A 27,863-nucleotide genomic window follows, 5' to 3' on the forward strand; every position below is an offset into this window, starting at 1 on the left:
ATCTGGCATATGTTTTATGTAGCGGGTATCCTTCTTTCCACAACCCTAAATTTATTAAGTATAAAAGTTAGACAGTCTAATCAACATCAACTCTTCGAATCAAGGCCAAGCTGCTATGAAAACGTTGCTTTTGCGTTGGATATCTGCTTTTGATAGTAGTATTTCTATAACAATTTAAGATTGTTCTCTTTCGACACCGTAAATTTGACTAATAAGTTTAACTTTAAATCATAATTAATAGACTAAACAGTTAAATAGGTAATGTTGTTTTTCTTTTGATGCTGTGGTAAATTCTGACGTTTTACAAACTCCTGGTGTTAGAACATTGTAGCAGAGGACAGTACAGCATACATACCTTTCAGTACTTCAGATTTCATCTACGAGGTAAAGTGACATCATTTCCTGTTAAAAAAAAGGATATGGGCACATTTTAATACGATAAAAGTTTATTAGCCTGATGTCTGTTGAAGAATTTGGACTTTATAGATGCATTTAAATATATACAAAATAAAATAAGCTTTTCTAATATAAAATGACTTATTGCAATAAAACATAAACAATCACATTTATAACACAGTGGAGTTCAACTATCAACACACCAGTCAAGCAGAATCTGCCTTGCCTTGATTTGTCCTCCATCAGTCGTGTGACAGTATGTACATTTAAACTAAATCTGAATAATTTACACCATTTAATTGAAACAGTTAATTTCAGTTAGCTTTTAGCAATGAAGCAAACAAACAAAAGATTACATTAGATTTCTGAAATGTCTCTAAGCCAGTGTTCCTCAACCACATTCCTGGAAGATCACCAGCACTGCATGTTTTGGATGTCTCCTTTGTCTGTCACTTCCCTAATAGCCATTTCAGTCTTTGCTATTACGCTGATGATCTGAATCAGGTGTGTTTGGTTGAAGAGACACGGAAAATGTGCAGAGCTGATGGTCCTCCTGGAATGTGGCTGAGAATCACTGCTCTAAGCCAATGGTCTCGAACTCAATTTATGAAGGGCCGCAGCTCTGCGTAGTTTAGCTTCAACCAGCTCCAACTCAAACCTGCTTAATAGTCTTGAACACCTTGATTAGTTGAATCAGCTGTGTTTGATTAGGTTTGAAGCAAAACAGTGCAGAGCTGCAGCCCTCCGAGAATCCAGTTTGAGACCTATGCTCTAAACCAAGGGTGCCCAAACCCGCTCCTGGAGAATTTGGCTCCAACCCTAATAAAAAAAATAAGAAAATCATGACTGAACAAGCTAATCAAGCTCTAAATAGCATAAGAGAAACTTCCAGGCAGGTGTGTTGAAGCAAGTTGGAGCTAAACTCTCCAGGACTGAGTTTGGGCACTCTTGGCCCAAACCATGGCCATCATTCTTCTTCTCTTTTTATATGGGATGGCGGGCAAAATCAAAGGTTTCTATGGGCCAACGAGCCCTAGTTTGGGCATCCCTGATATATACTTATGTAAAATTGATCACACAATGCATGATGGAGAAAGATGCACTGATTAATTCAGACTAAAACATAATTTTCAGCTACAATATGACACTTTTGCAGAAAGATATTATAATACGTTTATGATATTAGAGGGGAAGAAAAGAATGTTAACCGATATGGAAGGTTATCAGGGCCAAGAAGAACAACAGCCAATAAAAATAGCTGCATTTGAGACCACATTTGTTTTTTCAGTGTACTGTCCAGACACAAAAAACACAGCAAAACAAATCCAGTTTTTCAATCAGATTTACTTTTACAACTGTTTACAGACTTGAAGGACAAGATTCAGACTTGACATCACATTTATTCCACAAAGAAAAACAAAACAAAACCCAAACATATGACTAATTTTACTGGGGAGAAACAGAAATTGTTCGCTTCTGCGGTGACAAACTATAATAGCACAAAGATATTACAGTCAAAAAGCACTGAGGTTTCTACAATTGTCATATCAAAACATTCACATCAGAACTGAACACTTCTGGTCGGCAACAGCAATACAGATGTCACAGTGTCAAAGCAGATCCAGCAATACAAACACAAACTCAGGCCAAACGGGTTTAGTGCAGTTCAGTGAGGGGTTGCCAGATCACCGTTATAAACAACCATACATGAACTCAAGGGCCCATATATTTATATACATGATCTAGTTATGCACAGGGAGTTAAATCATCCGTGTTGGTGACACTGTTAACATTGGGGTGAATTTATCATAGAAACAGATTTCCCCATCCTTAATATTGTGACCAATGTTTGCTAGTACTGAATGACAGTGAAATCAACAATCTTGAAAAGAAAAGATCCCAATCTCATAAAATTGATGACTTTAATAAAACATGTATATTTATCCTTAAGATATTTATTTATTTAATATTTCCAGGCAAGCTGGTTGAAAACCAACAGTTAAAATTTGAGAAACTGATGTTTGGTCTATAGGAGGCATTTGGTATAAAGCAGTTGTGGCCAAATACACAGAATAAAAACAATCCTAACAATCCTAATAGTTCATAATCCTAATTACCAGACTAATTAGACTAGAAAGCAGATGTTAATTACTCTCATTTTAAAATGATCAAGAACACCATCAAAAGGGGATGCAGTGGGATAACTTAAAAAGATTCAAATCAGTTAATACTTTGCTTATTTTAGGAATGTCAGTCAATGTAAATGCCATGTTATGATTAATGTTGCCAGATGACGCCTCTAGATGTTTGGTTTCACCTCAATCAGTATTTCTCAACCATGTTCCTGGAGGCCCACCAGCACTGCATGTTTTGGATGTCTCCTTTGTCTGTCACACCCACTACCAGTCTTTCAGTCTCTGCTAATGATCTGATCATCTGAATCAGGTCTATTTGGTTAAGGAGACATGGAAAATGTGCAGAGCTGGTGGTCTTCCATGAACGTGGTTGAGAAACACTGACCTAAGTGATTTAAGTTTCATTTAATAAAATAAAAACATGCATGTAAAAGCTGAGAGATCTTGAGGGGCAGAGATGAGAACGGGGTGTCTTTATTTACACGCATGTGCTTGATCCATAAAAGTTGGTTTCACAGACATACTGATAATAATTGTTACAGAAGGTTGATTTTCTTTTCCATTGTCATTTGCTGGCTTTGGCAGAGTCTAGGTTGGCGTTTTATCAGTATTTAAGGCCTGACCGTATTGATCAGCTGTCTGTGTGTGTCTGCCAAGCATGACGATGAAGAAGATACTGCAAGCTAATGTTTAGATGCATTAATGCTGTAGCCCGTTTAAAAACATTCAAGAACCACAGTTCTTTCCCTGATAGAATTTACAAATGTGTCCAGAGTTAAAAACATGAGTGTTTAAGATCAGTTAAGCAAGGTTCATTTTCAGTGGATTTTAAAAGCTATTTTAAAATGTCAGCTCTGCTGGTATTGAATATTTATATCGTTTTCAGAGCAACACTAAAACATTGAACTGGCAAAGAACGAAACACCAATATATAAAATATAACTGTATAAATTTGTCTGTTTACAAAAAGTGGCGCGTAAACCACTCTACTGAGAATCAGTGAAAATGTACAATGAGAAAATGTCAGCGAAACTGTACAAAAGTGTTTTATGATGGTTGCAGGTTCATGGATGGTGTGGGTGCCGACCAAACTGCAAAAATACTTACAAAATCTAGCTGCAATTTATGGAGAATGAAGCTCAGCTTTATCATGCTTGATAAAAACTGATCCGTCTATCCCACTTGACAGTAAATAAAACCCCAACCACAACAGTGGTGAAGCAAATCACAAAGACCGCCAATAAAGAAAGGGGCTTTTCCAAGAAGATGTTTGTGTCTGTTGAATGAAAAATCTAATTCTTTTTAAAGCAACTGAATTTCAGTAAATGATAAAAACCAATTCTAAGCTAACATTCATATCCTTTGAACATGAAAGAGCAGGGGGATAAAATAAAATAAGATTTTCCCTCAAACATGAGGAAAACAGATCCACACTCATATGGAGAAAGTCGTCCTATTCAACTGTGCCTTGTTTTGTATTTTCTTGCTCAGTACATTGATATGTCCAAATTTAACTCTTCTGGAACAAAAACAGAAACATATCCAATTCAATGCTTTGCATCATCTTCAAACATTTAGAAATCAAAGATTTAGCAGAGTTATATTTACCATACTTGACTGGTTCCCACTAGAGGCATGAACTGAAGTGACCTCTGCGATTTGCCGTTGTAACTTGTGCGAAGTGGAGAGGGATTCATCTTCATCATCCAGATCTCGTTCCGACTCTCTCTCCCTCTTCCCTGTCACACTTCCTCCTTTGTGCAGCAAGTGTCCTGCTGAACATCACAAAGAATACTTGCAAAAAACAATGTAGCAAAGTAAGAATGTGTGTTACTTCCTTTTTTTTAATTGTCAATGTTTTTGCTTGTAGTGGAATACACACAATGTGTGCGGACACCAGTGTCATTTATAACAATGATTTCTGAATTCTATTTGTCACCCTTATTCTGCCATAATCCAATAGCCAAAAATACATTGTATGGGTCAAAATTATGCATTTACTTTTATGCCAAAATATATTTAGTAAATTTCCTACCGTAAATATCAAAACCTTTTAATCAGTAATACCAACTTAAATTTGCACATCTTCTCAGTATTTTGATTAGATTGAACTCTCAGATTCCAGATTTTCGCATTATTTTCACACATTTGTCCTTTTCTAACAACCCATGCATCACTGAAAAGGTTCTTATTCTGCTTTCAGATAATGAACATGTTTCATTGACCCAGAACATGAGTCATGTTTAACTGTGTACCACTTATATTATACAGTGCGCATTTCTATGTCCATTACCTGCCATGTCATGCGAGACATTGCATTTGTAAAATCGACTGTTGTGGCCCGAGTCAGGCATGTGATGGTATCCTGGGAAACAATCAAGAGAAAAGCACAGCATAAAAACACAGATCATTTGTTTGGCTCATTTTGTTTAACTGTAAATGCACTGATATATATCCAGTTAGTGTTTAAGGTGACACCTAATTGCTGCTGCTGCTGAATTCCACTTGGTCCCTGGTGCTCTTCACTGTCAAAGTTCAGCAAAATACTCCCACTCCTGTTACCACTGGCAACAGAGCTGCTTGATACAGCTGGTGCTAAATGTGCATCAGTATGAAGGGAAAAAAAAAAAAACATAAGATATTATGTGTTTTTTTTTTTACAAAATTAGCACAAATTAAATATTTGTTAATCTTCAGCCATAATATCATCACATTATACACAATAGCATATTTTTTTATATCCAGCATTATTTTCAGAAACGTAATATAGTATACTACAAAATTATAAGCAATATACCTCCCTTTATTTAATTACTCGATATACTCCACGTTTAAAAAATTAAAAAGTATTTCACAGAATTCTGCCTTTCCATTCAAATAAATGGGAAGGGGAAAAAAAAAAAAGTTTCACCTGGTGTATTGGTCCCAGACTGCTGTTCCCCTGGAGAGTATGCCATCCCATTCCCGTTCCCATTGTGTGTGGATGGTACGGAGGCCAGAAGTCCTGGAAAACAGAGGAACTAAAATTAACCTCTTATTACAATTAACCAGACTGGCACTTGCTAGCACTACGTTGAGACTTCATTTTTCCCCAAGTCTCAGGCCCTGTTTACACTAATAGTAATAGTTTACACTAATAGAGTTTTTCGAGCCATGAAAACAGAGCGTTTTGGAAACGCTGAAGAGGCCATTTTCGTTTTAAAACACTGCTGCTCTGTGTCAGTGTGAATGGGGGGGAAAACAGAGACATCTGAAAACAGAGGCATGGCTGCAGATATTTGCCTCTCTGATTGGAGCTTTTTCTCAATATCAAGAACAAAAAGTTCAGTCTTGCATCCTTTCCTTGCAAGTCCAGACTTTGCAAGTTTGATATGGAAAACAAACTCCCGAGGACACGTCAGGTAAATCTTCAAAGGGAACAGTGTACTTTATAACATCATTATTATAGCATCACCCTGGCTATGCTGTTTCACTATCTTAACAAGGAACTGCCTATTTTCTTTTGGATATTAGCAACTTAACAGACACCAAAATGTTGAGGCATCATGTAGCTACATATTTATATGACTGTCATCTTCACTGTATACATATTTATAACAAAACAAAGCCTATAACATTACTGCCTCCTTTCATTTTCATTAAAAAATATGAAACACACCCCGTCTCTGAATATCAGTTTTAATAATCAATAATACAATAAGTTTATACAATATAGGTAATAAAGGCAAGCAATCGCCCAATGTGCAGAATCAGTTTACGTGGTTACATAAATTAATATATTAACTTATCTTTGCGCTCAGGCAAAACATGATACCTGAGAACAAGTAATAGATTCAAAATGCAGAAAAGTTGTTAGACAGAGACCAGATGAATTCAATATCAAGTTTAACAACTATAGGGAGATGAGGGTCAGGCGGTAGATCCTTGATGAACTATCCGACGTGCGCTGCTCTCACCAGGGGAGGTGCCTGCAGAGCACCAGCTGATTGCCTGGAGCTCAGGCGTGTGCATACCCTGCAGTGCATGCCAGAGTGCGTGTATGGTCACGAGATGTGCGTTTTCAGTAGAATAGTGTGGACTGAGAACTTTTCAGAAACGCTGGGTGAAACACCAGTGTGGACGAGGATGGTTTTTATTCTAGAACTCCGCTTTAAAACAAAAATATATTGATGTAAACGGGGCCTCAGTTGCACAAGGCTTCTTTGCTTCTTAAAGCGACTGCATGTAAGCTTGCTAAAACAACATAAACACTTGCCAAGTCCTCTGTAGCGGGACAGTTGTTGGTAGATCTGCTTCATCCTCTCGATGTTGAGGCGGCTTGCTTCAGCATGGTTCACCATAGGTTTGGGATAGTGAACACCAATGATGCACTTAGCAGCAGCCTGCACCGAGTCTGGAGCGTTCCATGGGTCATAGATATATTTGGCAGGGAAACCTCGGAGAATAGGTAAATAGCGTCTGAAAGAACAAAGAGAGATTAAACCCAGGTCTCATCGTAAGCATGAAGGAAAGTTTTGCGAGATGTTCAAACATGGGGAAACCCAATAAGCAAGCAGGTATTGAAAACTAGAAAGACACAAGTTCTCCAATTACAACAAGTCTGCAGCTTGTCTTAGTGATTCATTTACAAGTATCTCAAAATGGTCTGATGTGCATTTATAGATTTGTGCCAGTTAATACTAGAAATGAGACTGTCAGCATAACACCATGAACAAAGAAATTGGAAAGAGCTGAAAGGTTCAGAAGGCTATACTGAAAACAAGACTTGCGTTTCTCCTTCAGGTCCCAGGGACAGAAAAGGCCACCTACCTAAGGAGCTCCACCTTACCAGAGCATGGGGCTGCAGGAGGCATGGCTTGCAGACAGACGGGCGCAGTTTAAACTGGGCAACAGGTCCCGCCTGTGCTGAGACACTACGGAGATTCCTACTACAACACGTGTTAAAAAGCAGAGGCAGTGACCAGGCCCTCCCAATCCCCCCCAGATCCAATGACACAGCACCCTCCCACAACCCCATCCCACCCCGCTTCAAGAAATCGAACCTCAGGGCTGAGTGAGAGGTTCAGGTTCGCTCCCTGCCCCTCGCACTGCCACTGATCGCTTTTAAGACGACAGTGATCCCAAGCCAATGCAGAGAAACCTGCTAGCTGCCAAAGGAGAAACGCAGTATACTGTCCTCTGCTGCTGGGTGGCCCCCTCGTTTTGCCAAAAGAGACCAGAACCCTTTTGCCAGGAACAGTCACGTCCTGCCTGAACAAGCAAATGGCCAGAAGCTGATTTGGGATATTGCAGGACAACCTCCGGGGCGGCTTCGCTGAGATGGGGGCAAGCTGAAGGCCAGGACTCTTGTTCTCTTGCACAGGCAGGGCTGCATTTAACGCGTAGAGGACCACTAAACATTTCAAAAAGAGTCTGATAAGGAGGAGTTGTCTAGAGCTAGACTGAAGTGTCTTCCTCTGGCTTTGGGCCCCACCTCCCATCATGCTCTCTGGGAAATGCATTGTGGCTCTCTATGCGTTGAAAACAGGTCAGGCTTCGTTTGGATCTCCCTACCAAGCGGTTGAAATCCCTTTTGATGAAACAAGATGCTACCGAGCTAAAGAACAGGCTACTGCATTTCCCGCTGATAAAGCATCGAGCTTCAACCACATTCACAGCTAACAGGTTTCCAAATGCTTTGGCTAAGAATGGCTTTCGTCTTAAAAGCAATCAACCGCAATTCACCAAGGGGAAAGGGAAAGCTGAACTTTTCACCCAATCCATGAGACGACTGCACAGAAACACAAAAACATACAAGCTTGCAGCAAACGTATGTAGAAGCCATGCTAAATGTGACACTAGCAATGTTAACATCTGTTCCATAGTGTGGCCTGTAATAAGAAAAGTGTGTTGGGACAGAACTAAAATACCAAATTCTGGAACTGGAAAGACTAGAAATGTTGAAACAAATGGACTACATGAGACAAGCTGGCTTTCTTGACTAGCTAATGATAATTCTAGACCTCATCTGATATATTATTTTAAAGACAGATGTATATGCAATACCTGAATGTCTAAAATGACAAAAAATATATAATTAATTACTCTTTAAACATTTCCTACATTCCTCTAACTAACAGAATTACTTAAAAAAAAAAAAAAAAAAAAAAAAAAAAAAAAAATTCATTAACATAATCGGTCCATCCATGTGGCATAAGCGTGCATGTTTGGGAACGTTACCAACCTAATGAAATCGCCGTTAGGGTCGGTGCGCCTGCCGAAACCCACTGGACAGTAGCAATGAAAGAACTGCTGAAAGAAAGAGCTACAGGAGAGCCACATCCAGCTGCCTGCGTTCACGCTCCAGTCTGCATCCAATAGAAGCTCCTCAAACACCTGTCAATCATAACTACCGTTACACTCCGGCCAGTCAGAGATGGTTGTTAAGCAGCCCATTCAGACTTATTAAAATTATACCTAGTTGAATTACCATTGAAGTTTGAGGTCGTTCAGTAATTAACTTTTTATTGCCAAGATCTCTTTATTCAAATGATCTTAAAAGAGATAAAACTGAAAGCAAATATATTTAAATTACCAAGGCTGCAAAAATGTAGAGGGTCATTTAGCACTAGTCTGAACTAAACTCTCAAGGTCTTTACATTCAAGTGAAACCACCCTGCATAAATTCATATTCTTTATATCAAGGGCCATAAAACTTTAAATTCTCCCTTCAAAATTCTATACAAAACCTTAATAAACTTACTCTTCGTGTATTTACAGCACATCATACTGCATCATCAGCATGAGCTTGTTTGGAACTGTACTATTCAACTGACTCATGCATATTAACCCACTGAAAGTGTAGCACACATAAGCCTGTCATATCAAAATGGTGTTGCTGAAACTCGTCTATCTCGATTGGCAATATGCAGCACATATAAACAGATCCACTCTGGTTTTTTACAATTAACAAAACAGGCTTTTGGTCATGTAGATTGCCAGTAATTCTATTTTGTCAATTAGTTTGATGACTTCTCCTCTATACCAGTTTTAATGTTTCAGACGTAGGGAAGTCTACAATAATATCCAATAGCTTTTAAATCCTAAAAAAGGATCCTCACCCTAAAATATAAGGAAGTCATGTGTTTTTATGTATAGAACGGCAATTTATTCTGTAATAGAAAACTATTTCTACTATTAAACTATTTTGCATATTAGAATGCAAAATATATATTTTGGAAATTGCTTTTAATGGCTTTTGATTATTTTCATTTTTATATTTGATTTGTGTCTTTTTTTAATATCATCTTATTTACCCCATTAATGGGTAATAGATATAAATTAAACACTAAATCTCCCATGTTTAAGAGATGCACCTTCATGCCCTCTTCCCAACTGATCCACAGGTCTCCACGAGTGAGAAAACATGCAACAGCATGACGGGCCAGGTGGTGGATCCAACCCTCCTGCCTCAGTTGGGTCATGATGGCATCGATCCAGGGAAAACCTGTCTTAGCTTCAGCCCATTTAGCCAAAGCCTCTGGGTTCTTGTCCCAGGGGATCCGCACACAGATTGGGTTTCCTTCCATCTTATCAAATCGTGGATTTGTGGTTGCAGCGGTGTAGAAAAATTCCCTCCACAACAGCTGACCGTAGAGGGAGAGCGGAGGAGTGCTGGTTTTCTTTACCTACAAGAAAAATTGAAATCTAGATATCGTAACCACTTACGCCAATAAGACATAACAACATTCATTACTTATTTGTAGAATTTCTACATTAACTTGATTAAAAATAAAAACATAGATAAATACAAGAGAGCAAAGTTAATTCAAATGTCAAACTAAATATAATATGATATCATTTTAAAGTTTTTCTAAAATTTCTTGTGTCTGAATGCTTTAAACTCTCTTGAACTTATCAAAGTTATATGCCTTAAAACACATCGAATGATGAACTTTCTTCTATCATGGCTAAACTCTGCTGTGACTCCACAAATCTCATGCATTCTGATTGGTCATGCTGCACGACTATGATATCAATGCTGAAAGATATATTGTGCAGCCCTAAAAAACCTAAATGAGATTTTTGAAAAAAAATAATAATAATAATAATAATAAAATAATAATAATAATAATAAATATAAATATATATATATATATATATATATATATATATATATATATATATATATATATATATATATATATATATATATATATATATATATATATATATATATATATATTAAAGAACACTATGAGGTACATCACAGTTATTGGTGTAAATCTGGCATCTGGTCATTTCCTTAATTATCTGACAAACCCTATTTAACTGGCAGCTTAATCTTCCAGTTTTCACTGAATTTGCAAGATATGAACTCATTTTAAAGGGACTGAAACCCTCTGGCAGCAGGTTGTCAGGGTTGCAGGAGAAGTTGATCTTTCAAGGTCTGCGATTTTTAGCTCTATTACAATATCAGTAACTCATTTAAGTTTCCGAAAAGTCTTGTCCATTAAAGACTAGAGGATGGAATAACAAAGATAATCATTTAAATACTGCATCTGCAACTGTTTGCCAGTTCAGAGCTAAACAGAGTAAGGATACCTGCATTCAGCCAGTGATTTTCATCTAGGACAATGACCTCTGCCACACAGTCAAACTGGCAAAGCAGTTTAAAAATGAAAACATTTAAATAATGAAATGGCCAACCCAGAGTGCTGACCTAAACTTGACTAAACATCTATGGGTAAGAAACCCACTACAGTCAGCCTGAACAATTCAAACTATACATTTTTTCTTCAATGTTATTATTAATATTACTGATTTTTTTACACTGATCGAAAGTAGAGAGCAGTGGTGTCCGAACCTGCTTCTAGAGGGCCACAGTACTGCACAGTTTAGCTCTGACCCTAAACACAACTGAAGCAGATAATCAAGTTCTTTGGACTTATAATAAATGTCTAGACAAGTGTTTTGGTTAGAGCTAGACTAAACAGTGCTAAACTCTGTAGGACAATGGATTGGGCACACTTGTAATAGAGTCATGTTTGTACCTTTCTATAGAGGTCTGTGAGTTTGAAATAGAAGAGGCGGCAAGAGAGGCAGCCAAAACGGAGGTAGGGACTCAAACCAGTCGGACTGGCCAGCAGAGAGTTGGCATTCATTCTGGGTCTTTCAAAATTTGCAACCCAAGCCTAAAAAAACAAGTTTAGAGGGCAAAGGTAAAATAGGCCATTGATAACTTAAGTTTTTTTTTAAAGAAACAAAATGTGCAGTATATGTTAGACTGATAATTTTATATTTAAAGAGACTGTTCATGTAAAAATGTCAATTCTGTCATCATTTACTATCCCTCATGTCATAAATGGGGGTACTTATAGGACAAAAGAAGATATTTCGAGTACAGCTATTGGCTTCCATTGTGTATGTATACAAATATTAAAGTAAAGTCAGTTTCACAAATATCCTGTGCTCATTAAAAAAATTAAAATATATATATATATATATATATATATATATATATATATATATATATATATATATATATGATTGCACCTTTCGCTCCAGATGTCTTTCAATCCTTGTTAATGCCTCGGTTTCACCTCCTGGCCAGACAGCAGAAGGAAGTCCCTCAATATCAAATCCTAAACAAACATAAATGTAGGTTAAAGAACCAATGCAAATCATACATAACTTAATGGCTTCTCTTGTTGCCGTTTATGAAACACTTGAATTTGTGTTAGGTCACAGGAAATAGATACAGTGATTGTAACATTTAGGTCAAGTGCTTTTAATTTCAAAACAGGTCATGAACTGCATTTTTTTTTTCTTTCTTATGAAGTCCACTTATTTTAAGCAAAACATTTTGTTCTCTTTGACACCCAACTGTGATAGACATGTCACATTTAAGATTTGTTTTGGGTGATAAAATAATTGAAAAATGAACACTGCTAAAACGTACTCTAAAAACAATATGGATCGTATCAGTATATATCAAACTGTTAACATTTAGAAAATACTATCTTGCATGTCAAAAGATCAAGGAAAATTCTAAATCAATGTGTCCTTACATTGTTCAATTTTACACTCATTTTCACCAAAGTGGTTTAAGCAAATAAAAATTTACCTTAGATGTATTAATTTAATCAAACTTCAGCTCACCTAGTTCTTCCAGAGATGGCACGCCATATTTGTCCCCGTGGTCTTCAGAGACTGGTGTGACACAGCAGCCCATAATGCTGTTGGAGAGGGTTTCCACTGGCATCTCCGGCGGGTCCATTCGGCTGATCAGAGTCTGGAAACGTTTGTAGGTGAGGGGAGGCTGGCCACCGTTCAGTTCAATGATCCTGAAATAAATATTAAAGGTAAAAAATTAGCCTCCCTCTTTTTGTTTGTCACCTTTATTTACAAATATACAATTCACTGTATGAAGATGGCAATTGCTCGTGTTTGTTTTAGGAGCTTAAATTTAAAATAATTAAAGTGAGAGTTCAACCCAAACTTATTTACTTGTCCTCCAACAACTTTCTTGTGGGTTTAAAACAACATGAGTGCAAGTAAATCATTTTTTTATATAATTTTGAGATTTTCTGGCTTTTCTAAAAATGTGTTTTTTTAGACTAATTTAAAGAAAGCATCTCAAATTTATTTCATTTCATTTATTTTCTAAATTACTACACAAACAACAAACTACACAAAATCTCCTCTGTAAAAACTGTCACTTGAATCAGCAAAAAAATAAATAAAAACAATCAAGAATTTGTAACTTGACTTCCGATATTCCGATTTTTACACCACAAATACAAGCAAATTATTTAAATTAGTTTGTTTAATTAAATAATGTCTCATATCATATTTAAACAAATACTTTTACCCTATTCTCCTGGAGTATGTTGCCAGGACTAATTGTGAAACTAACAAAAGATGCATAACATTAAAAGTAAACATTACTTCATTTTTGCAACTGCATAAAATAAAAACAAATAAAAATATATTAATCAATTAAAAATAATAAAATAAACCTACAAATAGTAGCATTAAGAATGTAAAGGACTAAATTGGCACTCAAAATTAAGTCAGCTTTAAGCAAACAAGCTCTTACTTATCAAGGTTATAAAGGGTGTGTGAGGTTTTAACAATGACTTCAACTCCAGCCTCCATGGCAAGCTTTTTAATAGCCGCATCCCTCTCCTTCCCAAATGGTTCCGAGTCATACTCGAAGGTCAACCTGGATATTTTCCATTCCTGCATGAACAAAAACAATTCAAAAACACTGAATAGTCACACAAAAAAGCCAATGCATTGAAGTTTTTTTCAAAAGACTTTTCAGAAGGTTATTGACATCAGACAAATTAAAGAAACTAATTATGTTGTTTGTGATACTATATTCATGCACTGACAGCAATATTTGAAGCGGAAGAATTCTACCTTGAAAAGGCGTGGAAAAACATTGGCTGGTTGCCCTCGGACGACAAAAAGGCGGGAATTGAGTTTTCTTAGATTGGAATCAAGATCATCCAGGCACTGTAGGAGAAATCTGTCGAGAAAAAAATACATGTATAGTTAATATTTGAGCGTTAAAAATACTTTTTCAGCCTCACCTAATAAATCATTAAAATAACATTACTGCTGATATTTTCCCCATAACATCATTTCAAGTTTATCATTAAATGTAAAAGTCTTTTGTTGTCCTTTGCATTATTTCCCACTATAAAAGCAGATAGGTAAAATAAGCTGATTGAAATAAGATTGTATTAACAAGATATTTATAATATTGGCTACATTGGTTCATTTTTCACAAAGTAGCGAACACTTCAGTTACTACCTGCTTCTGAGATGTCCTAACTTGACCAGGTTCTTGACCTGACGGTTTGAGAACTACTGATCTAAAACATCCTCAAGGTTTACCTGTTCTACAAGCTGTTCCTCAAACCAGCAGATGCTTTGAGTTTCCATTCACAAATCTGCTCATTCACTAACCGTTTAAAACTTGAGGAGCTTAACTGCTATTTCCTCTCTACACATCTGCCTTACCAGCTGAAGGAACATTACACTAAGTACTAGAGCCTTTAGTGAGTGCTTTATGAATAGATCAGGAAACAGATGACACGCTCTGCACTTGGATAAAGAGGGCAGTGGTTTTAACTTAAAAATAACACAAAATCTTTATATAATTAAGTTACAAATGCTAGCACGTTATTAGAAATAAAAATATCAAGAAAAACTGTTTTCCTTGTATTTTACATAATTGATAAAGTTTTAAATACAGTACACTACCTGACAAAAGTCTTATCGCCTCTCCAAGTTTTAGGAACAAATAATAACTTGACTTCTAGTTGATCATTTGGTATCAGAAGTGACTTGTATAAAAGGTAAAGGCCTCTAGATTATGCTTATTTAACCAAAATAAAATATGACCATGCCTTGATTTTTTATTATTTAATTAGGACAGTATGACAGTAAGTCATGTCTGACTTTTCTTAGACAAAAGTCTTGTCACTTAACAGAAATAATGTTCAGTATAGAATATAAAGTCATAGTGCAGTGGAAAAAGAATTAATATTGTGTTTGACTCTCATGAGCTTGGAGGACTACATCCATCTCTGCAATGACTCAGATTACTTATTAGTAAAGTCATCTGAAATGGCAAAGAAAGTGTTCTTGCAGGACTCTCAGAGTTCCTCAAGATTCTCTGGATTTATCTCCAATGCCTACTCCATCTTTCCCCAAACATGCTCAATAATGTTCATATCTGGTGATTGGGCTGGCCAGTCCTGGAGCACCTTGACTTTCTTTGCTTTCAGGAACGTTGATGTGGTGGCTAAAGTACGAGAAGGAGCGCTGTCCTGCTGAAGAATTTGCCCTCTCCTGTGGTTTGTAATTTAATGGGCAGCACACATATCTTGATATCTCAGGTTGTGGATGTTGCCATCCACTCTGCAGATCTCTCGCACGTCCCCATACTGAATTCCAAACCATGGTTTTTCCTTCATCAAACTTCACTGATTTCTCTGAGAATCTTGGGTCCATGCAGGTTCCAGTAGGTCTTCTTCAGTATTTGTGATGATTGGGATGCAGAATCTACCTTCTGCCACTTTCACAAATGATCAACTATAAGTTTTTTGAGAATTTTGTCAGGTAGTGTGTGTGTGTGTGTGTGTGTGTGTGTGTGTGTGTGTGTGTGTGTGTGTATATAAACTCAATTCATAGGAGACAAAAATCTAAAATTAAAAAATTGGTGGAATCCATGAAAATTTTTTTTTAGCTCAGACAAATGGACTCAAATTTCATCATAGTCTAGTGGGGCTGCACACTACATATTTGCAGTACTAATTTCACAATATGCGAATCTGCAATATCAAGTTGGCATAATAATAATCAAGAAACCACAATTCAGAAAACAAGATTTGTGAAGCCGTTGCAAAGTTTAACTTAATCTAATAATATAAATATTTTTATTTGGATGTGTTTAAGGCCTGTGACTGTAAGATTTCAAATTAATGCAAGTCATTTGGCCACAAGACATGATAAAGTTTGCTGCTTTAACAAATATAAATTGGGCTTAAATATTTAACATATCATTTTAAAAATATGCAGTTTTATTTTACATTTGATTATTGAATTTCTGTATCTCAATACTGTTAGCCTCCACCAAAACCATAAAGCTTGTTCATTTCATTTTATATTCATTCTGTTGTTTGCATCTGTGCTTTATTTTATTTTGTTTTGTATCCTTTTGCATATTTTATGCAGATGAACTCCCCTACAAATTATTCCAATCAATACAAAATATGATATTTCAAAATAGGGTCACCTTGTAAAATGATATTCATATTGCAATATATATATATATATATATATATATATATATATATATATATATATATATATATATATATATATATATATATATAAACATTTATCTATATATAAAAAATAATTTAAAAACCCAAATCACAGAAATATCGTGCAGCCCTAGTCAAATGCATTTCTTTTACAAAATCTCCATCCTGATTAAGAAATAGTCGGTTCAGTCTTCAGGGAACGTCCATATTCAAGCCCATTTTTTGTACATGTGCACATGTCAGTTGATGTAATCCTTGGGTCTCGTAGTTTAAATGTACTCAAATGGATCTTTTGAATTTGGATTTTTATAGATGCAATATATAATTATCCTCATCAATACTTAACTTTTTACATAAACGTGAACATTTTGTTTCAATTATAGCCCTTGTTGCAAAAAAACAAAAGTGATATTAACCCACTAACTTTGACTATGCAAATGACTTTGATTATTCTAAAGCTATGCAAAATCCCACTTACAGTATCTTTCTGATATTATTTCTCTGTAAAAACATAACTTCTGGCACCAGACCCTTAATTATGAGTGGACAAAAACCCACTTAATTGGCATCCATGCCTATTGCCTACCAAACACCGCACACCAATCTGTGCATGAAATTTAACTGAGAAGCAGAATGGTTAAACGTTAGCAGCTCCTACCTGAACAGAACACTGTGTTCTTTCATTAATGAGGTTATAGTATTTGTCTGAAAGGCTCGTCCGACCTTCTACCTGTGCCTGCTATTTGCTCCTAGAGTCCTGCCTGAGCCCAAAGTCAGACTGTCTGCAAGCAAAGCCCTGATTAGGGAGCAGACAGGGACAAAGCTCCCTATGCTCCAGATCCTACCGAACGATCGACACACAAACTCCAGCAACACACACATACACCTCCATTCATGAAATCCAAAATGAATGAGGCAAAATAAAAACTAATAGATATTGGTTGCGTGAGGATGGAAAACTCAAACCTATTTTCCAGAACTCTGCCCTGTCATATATTATTCCTTATGTAACTGGCCTGTCCTAGTTTTGATTCTCACCACTGGAGGGCATTAAATTAGCCCAGTGACCTCTTTTCAACCACAACAACACTCTCAACACCTAGTCAGACAAAAGAACACATCCCTGTATTCCCATTCTGTCCCATCACATGAAAACAACAATAGAGAGTTCAGTCTTTGTAAATAAAGTGCAGAATTCAGTTACTAGACAGAACAATTGTGTCCAGCTTCTAAGAAACCAAGATAACAAGTTATGGGCTACAGTTCATTTTATCAGTTGTTATACAAGATGGATGGCTAACTAAGTGCACTTGCCTGTGTCACTGGTTAAAGTGCTGTGGTTCAGCAAATGCAAACAGAGAAACTAGGTATTTTTTACCTCACGTTCTGCAGAGTGTAAAACTTTCCTGCTACATGGGTTTGGTTAATAAAGTTAAACTTTTTAGATTTCAAAAATAGTTCCTTTTGCCAACAAAATCTGCTATCATTTGATCAAAAATGCAGTCAAAAAACAATATTCAATATATCAATATTAAATAAATCAATTTTCTTTGAAATTTTAGCATATGATCTTTTAGAAATAGTTTGCTCCTTTTGTACTTAAGACATTTGGAAGCCAAAATATCAATTTACTCTACATTTATTTACAGATGCACATTTCTAAACACTGTACTTTATCAAAACCTACACATGGTTTTTTCTGCATTCAACCTTCCATGGCGGGGCGCCACACCAAAATTAATTCCCGCCACGGCTACATTACAGTTTCTCACTCAAAACCTTCAGTTGTTGCTGTTTTTTTTTTAAATAGCGATTTATAAACGTATAATCCGCACCAAAATGTATTAAAATGTAAGTGAATTATAACAGAGCAAACTTTTCTGTAATCATAGAAGTGCTGTGCGTTATTTGTTAAACCCTTTAAGGTTACATGCTGACTGACTGACAGGACTGCGCGATCCGTGAGGCAAGCAAAATTCGTAGCAAGCAACAATGTATAACAAAAATTTGAGTTGAAAATTGGGGTTTTAGTAGTTTATTTTATTTAGTTTTTTACACAAATTGCTCCAGTAGCTCTTCTTTTGCATTTGCCGTATAAAAAAAACTGTAACATTCATTTGAGAGCAACAACAGAATATGTCATTTACTGTAGGTGCTGGAGTTCACTAGCTAACATTAATTTAATCAGTTACATTTATATCACATTGCATTAGTTCTATCTTTATCAGTGCATATTGGTTTACATATTGGCACTTGTGGTAGAATTAGCACTTATAATTTATCCAGTGAAAGACACTCTTCACCTCGCACATTAAGGCCATCTTCGTATCCAAATTCACTTACCTAACACTTCACTAATATTCCATGTCTTTACTGGTGGAATAAACAACCGTAACAATAACATCGAGAGGCGCAGCAGCTGTGAATTTTAATTGATGTTAAGTTAAACCCTTGCAACAAAATAGACGATTATTATTGTGGAGCACTTTCCCCCCTTACAAAAGTAAATAATAATAAAGACTATGCGTCCACACTTTTGTAGCATTCATTTGTTATTTCGTGATCTCTGGAAGATATCCGCATAGGGAAAAGCTATAGTAATTTATAATGAATATGTTTTTGAACCACATAGTAAAGTGTATAATGCGTACAACTCTTTGTTAATGCATGCTAACGAATACTGTAGCATAGTAAACAAATAAACTGTAATTAATACTGTAACGTTAGCGTAAACTGTGGTGCATTGTGATTATAGCATAGAAAACTGAAGCCTATTGAATAATTTGTATATTACTACAGTTGTGTTGTACCACAGCAACTAATTACGACAGTTTAATTCAAGTAATTATCTATAGTATGCCTCCAAACGCGATAGTATTTACTATAGTATTTTTCATGTAGCGTAATTACATAGTATGTACCGCATCGATGGCAGGCAAATATATTTTAGTTCAGTATAAAACTCAGCCATTTTCATGATATAAAGATCATGCCCAACATATACAGTTATTTTCTATTTAGATCTCCTTTGAAATAGGGTGTAAATCCCAAAAACACATACTTTCCTCTATGTCTCCCATTCGGTTTTTTACTTCCTACCCTTCATCTTAATTTTAGCACATTTTTTATTGATGAAATTAACACCACAACTACAATATTAAGTTTAAATTTAAATGTAGTACCTAGTCAAACAGCACGTGATTTTGTATTCTAATTGAGTCTGAAGACACTAGTAGCTGATTCACGTGTTTTTAAATATGGTGAGAGCTAAAGTCTAAGAATCCTAAACTCATTTACACATTTAGAACAGACAGCTCAACGTGACCTGCAATCTCCCTGCATTACAGTACCTAAAGTTGGTCCTCAACAGGTGTTTTAGGTAAGAATGTACTGTCGAGGCCATATGAACACTGCACCTGACAAATGACAAATCCAGTCACAGGTGCTTCATCTTTTAATCTAGTGAATTAGCTCTCATTAACATTCAGTCAGATCCCACTCCATCCATTCAGTAGGTGAGGAGGGCTGAATGACAAGCTCTGATAGCAGACTGTCTGATTGTCTTGTGGAAGGGAAGCATCTGCTGGTCTGCAACTTGGCCTACTTATCCTGACTGTTATGGCATCAGATCGATCTGCATATGCGGCCATGTGGTCAGATTACTTCATGTGTGGGTATTCTCTGGTCGAAAATAGAAACGCATAGGCATATATGACTGCTCACACATCCCACCAACTGAAAATTTGACATCAGTTTTGCAAAAGTAGCAGGTGTAAATCAGTAGTTTTCAATTCAATATTCTTCAGAACCATTTAGGTTTTGCTTCAGAAATGCTTCCATAAATTAATTTTCTTATGGTATAAACATTAGGCAAAGTTTTTAAATTAAAATCATTGGAAAAAAGGACTAAATGTTTTTGATCATCATTCACCGATAACCTAAGGTCAATCTAAAATGAATAGATTCACTCACAATGAGACTAGAACTTTATAATTAGTCAAATCTGGATGTGATTGCCAGTAAAACTATAATATAGCAATCACATTTCTTGTTTAATCTTCATTTAACTAAAACGTCATTCTGGCTTTGCTCTGTTGTGATTCACAGTGGGAACAAGCGGCGGAAAAAAATTGAACAGACTGGTTATGTTGTCATCAAATTGTGTCAACTCGTGTTTCTGGTTTATGCAACAAAGGGGTTGATTTTCAACGGAACAGACTGTACAGAAATGGAAAAACGCATTACAGCGTGACCCAAATAGCAGTTTTTGACCCTCATTCAAATGTAAACAACATAAAGGTTGACATAAGACGAGATATCAGTTACAGTGATAAAAAGCTCGCTTTAAATCTAATAGGGAAACTATTCACTTCAGCAGCGTTTCTTGGCAGATTTTGAATATAGGTCAAATATGGCATTTGGTGACACATTAAATGCATGTATGCATGTTTTCAAGTAAATTCTGTGGAAATAAAAATATATAATCATTCCACACAGCAAATTACTGTAGCACCCTTTGCATTTATATAAAATATAAATTATATTAAAAAATAATTTGTTTTCTCCAGTCATTTAATGGAATGCCAAAATTGATATATTTTTAGATAAATACATGGATGTTCTACAATGTTCTGACAATCTGTGATTTATGTAAGTTATCAATCAAGGTAATGTTTATGTCATTAAGAGTAATGATCATTTTCTGTTACATCGAAGAGGATATATATAAAATAGACATGGGCCGGTATAAGTTTGATGTTTTGCTTGACTTCAATTAAAATATTGCAGTTCCACAGGATTGTTATTACTGCTCTAAAATAAATTCTTTTTAAATGTCTTAGTAAAAAACAGCAACTTTTCCCCATTGAATACAATGCATTTCATTTTAGGAAACATTTAAAATATTTTGGAACAGTAAACATTTGAGGCTAAGTCATTTAAATAAATCATTGACTTCTGCCATCTTCAGTTTCAAAAACAGAGATTTCTTTACAATACATGAAAAAAACATTAAAAAAAAAAAAAAACTTTACATATACCTTAGAAACGATATAACAATTTTTTTGCTGTTTTAATACCTTGATTTTTCCAAACCGCAGTAAACTTTGAAACCGGTTATCGTCCCATGCCTAATATATAATAGATTATAGCATAAAATAGATGGATTTCTAATAAATAAGGGATGTTTTGTATTGATAAATAGGCATTAAACTTCCTAAATATTAATTTGAGTGTATTACTTATTTATTTTTCACACCTGCGAACAGAGAGAGAGCTGCTAGGAACAGATAGAAACAGTGAATGCAGACTCAGTAGCTTCTATTTCTATTTCAGGACAGAGAGTTTGAGAGGCCATGAGGGGATTCTCTACCTGAAATCTCATCCTCATAATGTCATTACTGTACACAAACAGAGTTCAGTATTCATAAACATAGCTACAAATAGTCATTTTATCCCAAAAGCCAAACGCAGAATAAACAGAATAAAAAGTCTGTCAGTCAGCATCTGCTTCTGCTGTCATTTACTTTTAATAATACAAAACAATACTTTATAAAAAAAAAAATTCACAGTATTGCAATACCAATATTCTCTCACTTTTTGCCCAACCATCATTATTAAGAGTAACGTTTGCAAGTTTACAAGCAGAGGAAGATCTATTTAAAATTCTTATGCATCAAATATGTGCTCCAAACTTTTTCTTCATTGTGACATGTTGAATTTTTCTTTCATCATTTGCAATGTGTAATTTTTCTAACCAAATTTTTTACCTGTCTTATCGATTATTTTCTGTAAAGCTGCTTCTGATCATGTCATGTCCACACTAAATGGTTATAAGAGACGTATTTAAGGGATTATATACAACATCCTTCATTTATTCTCTAAGGAAAGGAGAGATCTCCACCTAAGTATCATACTTAGAGGTTAAATGTGCTTCATGCAATGTTAAAGTTAAAGAAAGTTTGAAGCATCAGAATCAGTACTCTGTATAGGCTCCAAAAATCCTCATCGGAACATCCCTAATGACAAGATTTATTTGGAATATAATCTACTTTTACATTTCAGAGGATGCCTTCTGTAAATCATGCTAAATATTAGTAAAATATTGATAATGTTAGTCATAGAGTAATGTTTTAAACATTATTTTAAACAGGAGTTATAGCGGACACATTTCAATGTGTGTATATAGGAGCAATTCCAGCGTTATGGACGTGACATTTGCTGTAAAAACTCAAAACATAAATTCCTATAGAATGTATATGTTAAGATTATATTGAAACGTCTGTTTATATTTTCCAGAACAACTGACCACAGAGTTAAGGGACCAGAAAAAAAAAAAAATCAGTGTGTAAACATTTTTTGTACTTTAAATGAGAGAAATAAACATGCTTTATGGATGTGACCAAAAAAGTCTGTGAGTTTACGGTCTACAACACACTTTGTAGAAATTCTGTAAATTAAACTGTACAACCCAAAAAATAATGATAATCAAAAGGATAAGAGTCAACTCACTATAAAACAAAACTGATTGATTTTATTTTATATTCATGAGGAAAAGGTGTCATTATGGATGTGACATCTCTCCATTATGGATGTGACAGATGTGAAATTGTGACATGTGTGACTTTGGTAAATCAAAAATAATAGTTTGAAAGCACTGACAGAGACAATGAGTATTTCTAAAGTACTTGCTTACACAAAAAAAAAACCTAGAAATGGTTTCCGTATTTTGATGAAAACATGAAATTTCTTTCATGGCAAGGTTGACATTTGCATGGAATTGCTCATATATGTAATATGTGTATCACTATAACATTTTTTTTTTGCTTGCAATTGTCTTTTTGTTTCTGACCCATATGCCAAGGCTACTCCACTTTTCAAGTTGCATAACATATAACACAATTACACTGAGATAAGGCTAGTTTTTATTATCAGCTGCAACCATATTTGATTATCTATTAAACAGTAACTGTATTTGGTTTGCTTTATTTCCCAATAAAATGTGCATGAAGGAAATGATGTCGGTGGTTGATTCAGCTCATATCAGACACTGAGATAATTTCAGGTACTTAGATTTAGACATTAATAATTAATATTTTGCTTGAACTGCACTCACCTCCACCTGTTAACCCCAAGGTTGGATGACCCAGCAAACCAGGGATCCAGAAAGTAGACACATCTAACAGTGTCTGCCCCACGCACTGCCTCCTGAAGTGCAGGGTTGTCATGAAGACGAAGACCCTTCCGGAACCAGTGGATGGAATTTGGGGCCATGTTCACTGAGTCACCCTTTGAAAACAAAAATGAAACCAGGACCTTCATTGAATAAGTTGAAAGAATGTCATTGGCAGAAGTTTGATATGCTCTAATAAGCTAAATAAACAAAAAGCCTTAATCATTAAGCAACTTTTCTTTCTCTTAAGAAATCAAATTTTCAACTAAAAAGATAGTTCACCCATAAATGAATATTCTATCATCAGTTACTCATCCTCCACTTGTTTCAAAACTGATTGAGTTTCTCTCCTGTTGAACACAAAGGAAGATATACTGAAGAATGTTGTGGGGGTGGGGGCAGCCATTGACTTCTATTCTAAATACTAGGGCTGCACGATATTGGAAATCATTGATTTTTTTTTCATTCTGTCATATATATATTGTGATTATGAACACAATTTCACTAAATGACTCGAATAACTATTTGGAAAAATATATATAATTTTAAATTGATTGGCATGATTCTGTAAGTGAGTGCATCTGCATAAAATATCATACACACTCTACAAGTATATATAAACTTAATAAAGAAGAACATACAAATTAAACTGACAGTGTTTTCCGATGAGTCTAACTGTATTCAGCATACAGTAATTGAATAATTTAACATAAAATAATATTGCATAGTCTTCGTCTTGTTATTCAGTTTTCAAAGTTACAAGCGATACAATTTCTTATGTCTTTATGCTTTTAAAATCCTCATACAGTTACAGGCCTCAAAAAACACTTGCAAAGTGATGAATTATACTCAACATTGCATATACTCACAATGTGAACATTGCGAATGATCACATTGCGATATCCATGCTGAAATAATGCATTGCGCAGCCCTAGTGTATATACTATGAATGTCAATGGATGTTTTTTTCCAACATTCTTCAGAAATTCTTCAGTTCATTCAACATTAGGGAAATTAGGGGGTGAACTGTCCCTTTTTTGTCATTCAAACATAAAAATCTAATAAAATACTAGAAATGTTCTCCTTTGCAACATCTTAGTCAGCATAATAATTTAAAACAGTGTTTGCTGAGATTCAGAGGAAACATTTTAAATGACTAACATCTCCAAAACATCACCTTATAACAGAAATGCAAGGACATTAGCAAGTGATGACAGTATTTGCTAGACTTTTTCCTTTCTTATTTGACATCAGAATCATCAATGCCATAAAAACAGGTTGTCATTTGTTATTTCTGCACAAGTCCATTTGGCATAGTTTTTTTCTTGTCCTATTTCTTCCTCACGACAGAGGAATCCTCCAGATCTGGACCATCTGAGCAGTCATTCTTGTGATATTCAATTCTTAACTCTGACTCAGGATATGTGACGTCTACATTGTACTGAACTCACTCATACAGTCTGTCGATTCCATACCGTCTCTCATGAAAAATGATCATACATTTCGAAATGTCAATTATAGAAATATTCTGAAGGAGGCAGAGGAATTCATTTAATTACAAGGTTAAACCTCTGTCTAAGAGAGCTTATTGGTTATCTGTGCCCTGGGAATTACCATGGGCTCTATCTGGAACTGATCCAACTAACTGCGCTGGCAGCTGGTTTGCTGCAATTCTAAAAGATACATATTGGAAATCTTTTGAGCCAACAAACAAGAAATTAACACTGCTTCATGAATACTAACAGGACAAAAAAATAATAATTTTTGCATGAAAATTTGCCAAGCAACAATTACTCCATTATACATAAACTGCATATTACATGGTTGTCTATTTTACACCATCATACAGTCACTAATACATTAGAAGATCATTCTTTGACATATTTTAATGCCCTGTTCGGAGTTAAGACTACATGTACTTTGTGATTACTTCCATCACATTTTTTATCTAATGAATAAAAAAAAATCCAAAATGCACATTTAACCACTTACGATATTACAAATTATCTATTATTATTAGTAGATTTCAATTAAAATGCATACTACAATATTAATAACTGCCTGCACAAACAGCTAAAATATCTCATTTAGTATCACTAATAGTAATACCCTGATAGTAACCTTTTCTATAATATATTTTACAGAGGCTTGGAAAATTCGTCATTTGCATATTTAAACCAAACATTACAGAAATCTCAACTGGTTTAGTAGACAGTGAACAGCAAGCATAATGTTACCTGATTAAGATCGTCTACCAGTACTATAAGCACTAAAATAAAACTTGATGAACCACCAAACACACCCACAGACAAACCTTAACATTAAACGGATGTTGTGGGTGGAAATAGTCATATAGTCATTTTAATAATTGTTGTAATTACAAATCAACACAAATTCAACACAAAACATACCCGATCAATGCATTGATCTCAAATGTACTGATATTAAAGATTTTTGTCAGGAAATGAGGAAACTTTGCCTCCTACATGTAAAATCTCACAAAAGTTTTGGTTGAATTTACATAATAATTTAAATAAATCACAACCACACAAATAACTCTTCAACTTGAAATATATTATTTGTTATTATTCTAATCCCCAAAATAATGATGAATATATACAGTGCTCAGCATAATTGAGTACACCCACATGAAAATAAATATTTTTATCCATTTCTCAGTGAATATAGGCAATGTATTTTGGTGCATTTAAACAAAAACTGATTTTTTACACAAATAAGTATAGAATATTTTTCTATAACATATAATTTGGCTGTACTAGTTTCTGGACCATTATTGTAAGTTATTTTGTTCGACAAGCTCCAGATTTGGCTTCAGAACTGACTAATCTAATCTATATGCACAAATATAATCTTGTATAGCTTTCTATTAAAAATATGTATTTAAAAGATAGATTAGTGAGGGGTGTACTCATATATGCGGAGCACTGCATATCACTTTTTATATTATATGCTAAATTCCTCATGTACAAACAAAAAATTCTTAAATCCTCTCCCTCATTTTCTCACTTCATAATCGAAATTGATTCACAGCTATATGTGCATCTAACAACAACAAAAATCTGCAAATTAAGAGAAACTTAACAACATATCATCCTTCCAGTAAATTCATCTTTGACGCTTTTTGCATTTCCCCTTTATTTATTTTGTTCTTTTTTTCCCCATTTCTCATTTGTTACTTATTGTTCTTATCACTTTGTAATCGTATGTACTTGTATTACAGTCTCTTACAGATTACTTCCTGATTTATATTGTACATTTCTAAATAAGTTCACACATAAAAAAATATCATTCATAAATTAAGGAAGCTACAAACAATAGTAAACAATAATATACTGAAAAACAGGTATGAAAACATTAGGTCTCACATTAATAAAGCAGCTTATTAGAGGGGGGAGGGCTATAACGTTAGTGGTCCACAGACACACTGAAAACACCATGGTCTAGAAATTAGGTCAAATCCAAGTAGGTGAAACTGGCGAAATATTGCAGTTAATATTAAAGCATAGAGCCCACATTCTGCAGTATGTTAACAATAAATACATTCTACAAGACAAACCAATTAAAACATAAAGATAAATATAACGAAAACATCTAAAACACTAAGAAAACAAGCGCGTGGAATGGGGTCAACCGCGCGGGTTATGTAACGCTTTTTTTAGGTGACAATAAATAAAGCATAAAAACATAATAAATACCACTTTAATGCATTACCTTTTAACGTTATGTCAGTCCCGAACACAAGACCATCTCTTCCCACGGTTTAGCGAGAGATTTATGGCTCAAAAACGATGCGTTTTCCCGATTGAGTCTGGAGCAGAGAGGGACAATATGACTTCATAAGCTGTCCGTGCACGCGCCTGCTCAGTACAGCTCTCTGCTGTTCTCAATGTGGATTTTCTAGTGACTAGTGAGCGGAATGATGGCGGTTCTGATTTGTCGATACGATGTCACGTGGTACGAGGACGCTCACGTTTGAGAAGCATGGAAGAAGAAAGAGAGATGTTTAAGCCGGGGGGATGGGATCCATTTATGTACAAGAATACGTGCAAGGAAAGGACGTAAAAGATATATATTTTGACCTTATTCTTAAACTAGTTGCTCTACAAACAAGCGTGTTCATGTTCATGATAAAAAGTGTAATAATATAATAAGACACAACGAGCTGTTTTAATCAATGGAAGCGTCAAGAATAAGGTCAACAGGCTGGTATGTGTGTGAAGTGTTTTGGATTTACAGATTTTTAAAATAATTTTGTGTTTGAGTAATACATTTTTCGTTTTAAGAATTTGCCATTTAGGATATTTTTTATTTTAGAAT

The 27,863-nt window shown here is 35.1% G+C and overlaps 1 protein-coding gene across 3 annotated transcripts; it reads right to left on the reverse strand.

The window, feature by feature from the left end:
- Positions 1 to 1,720: 1,720 nt before the first annotated feature.
- cry3a (cryptochrome circadian regulator 3a) lies at positions 1,721 to 27,424 on the reverse strand. Of its 3 annotated transcripts, none has more exons than XM_056463731.1 (15): positions 27,258 to 27,424; positions 23,469 to 23,641; positions 13,938 to 14,046; positions 13,612 to 13,754; positions 12,672 to 12,856; positions 12,066 to 12,154; positions 11,564 to 11,704; positions 9,887 to 10,198; positions 8,755 to 8,906; positions 6,787 to 6,989; positions 5,443 to 5,535; positions 5,010 to 5,126; positions 4,825 to 4,896; positions 4,140 to 4,303; positions 1,721 to 4,050 (listed from the first exon to the last, which is right to left on the reverse strand). In XM_056463731.1, the coding sequence occupies exons 2-15, from the start codon at positions 23,624 to 23,626 to the stop codon at positions 4,042 to 4,044; spliced, it is 1,947 nt and encodes a 648-aa protein (XP_056319706.1). In that variant the 5' UTR covers positions 23,627 to 23,641; positions 27,258 to 27,424; the 3' UTR covers positions 1,721 to 4,041. The 3 variants fall into 3 exon arrangements, with proteins under 3 accessions (XP_056319706.1, XP_056319707.1, XP_056319705.1); XM_056463732.1 differs by having other exon boundaries at positions 1,721 to 4,047; positions 4,140 to 4,306; XM_056463730.1 differs by having other exon boundaries at positions 4,140 to 4,306.
- Positions 27,425 to 27,863: the final 439 nt, after the last annotated feature.

This window comes from Danio aesculapii, chromosome 8 (assembly GCF_903798145.1).
Source record: "Danio aesculapii chromosome 8, fDanAes4.1, whole genome shotgun sequence".
Taxonomy (NCBI): Eukaryota; Metazoa; Chordata; class Actinopteri; order Cypriniformes; family Danionidae; genus Danio; species Danio aesculapii.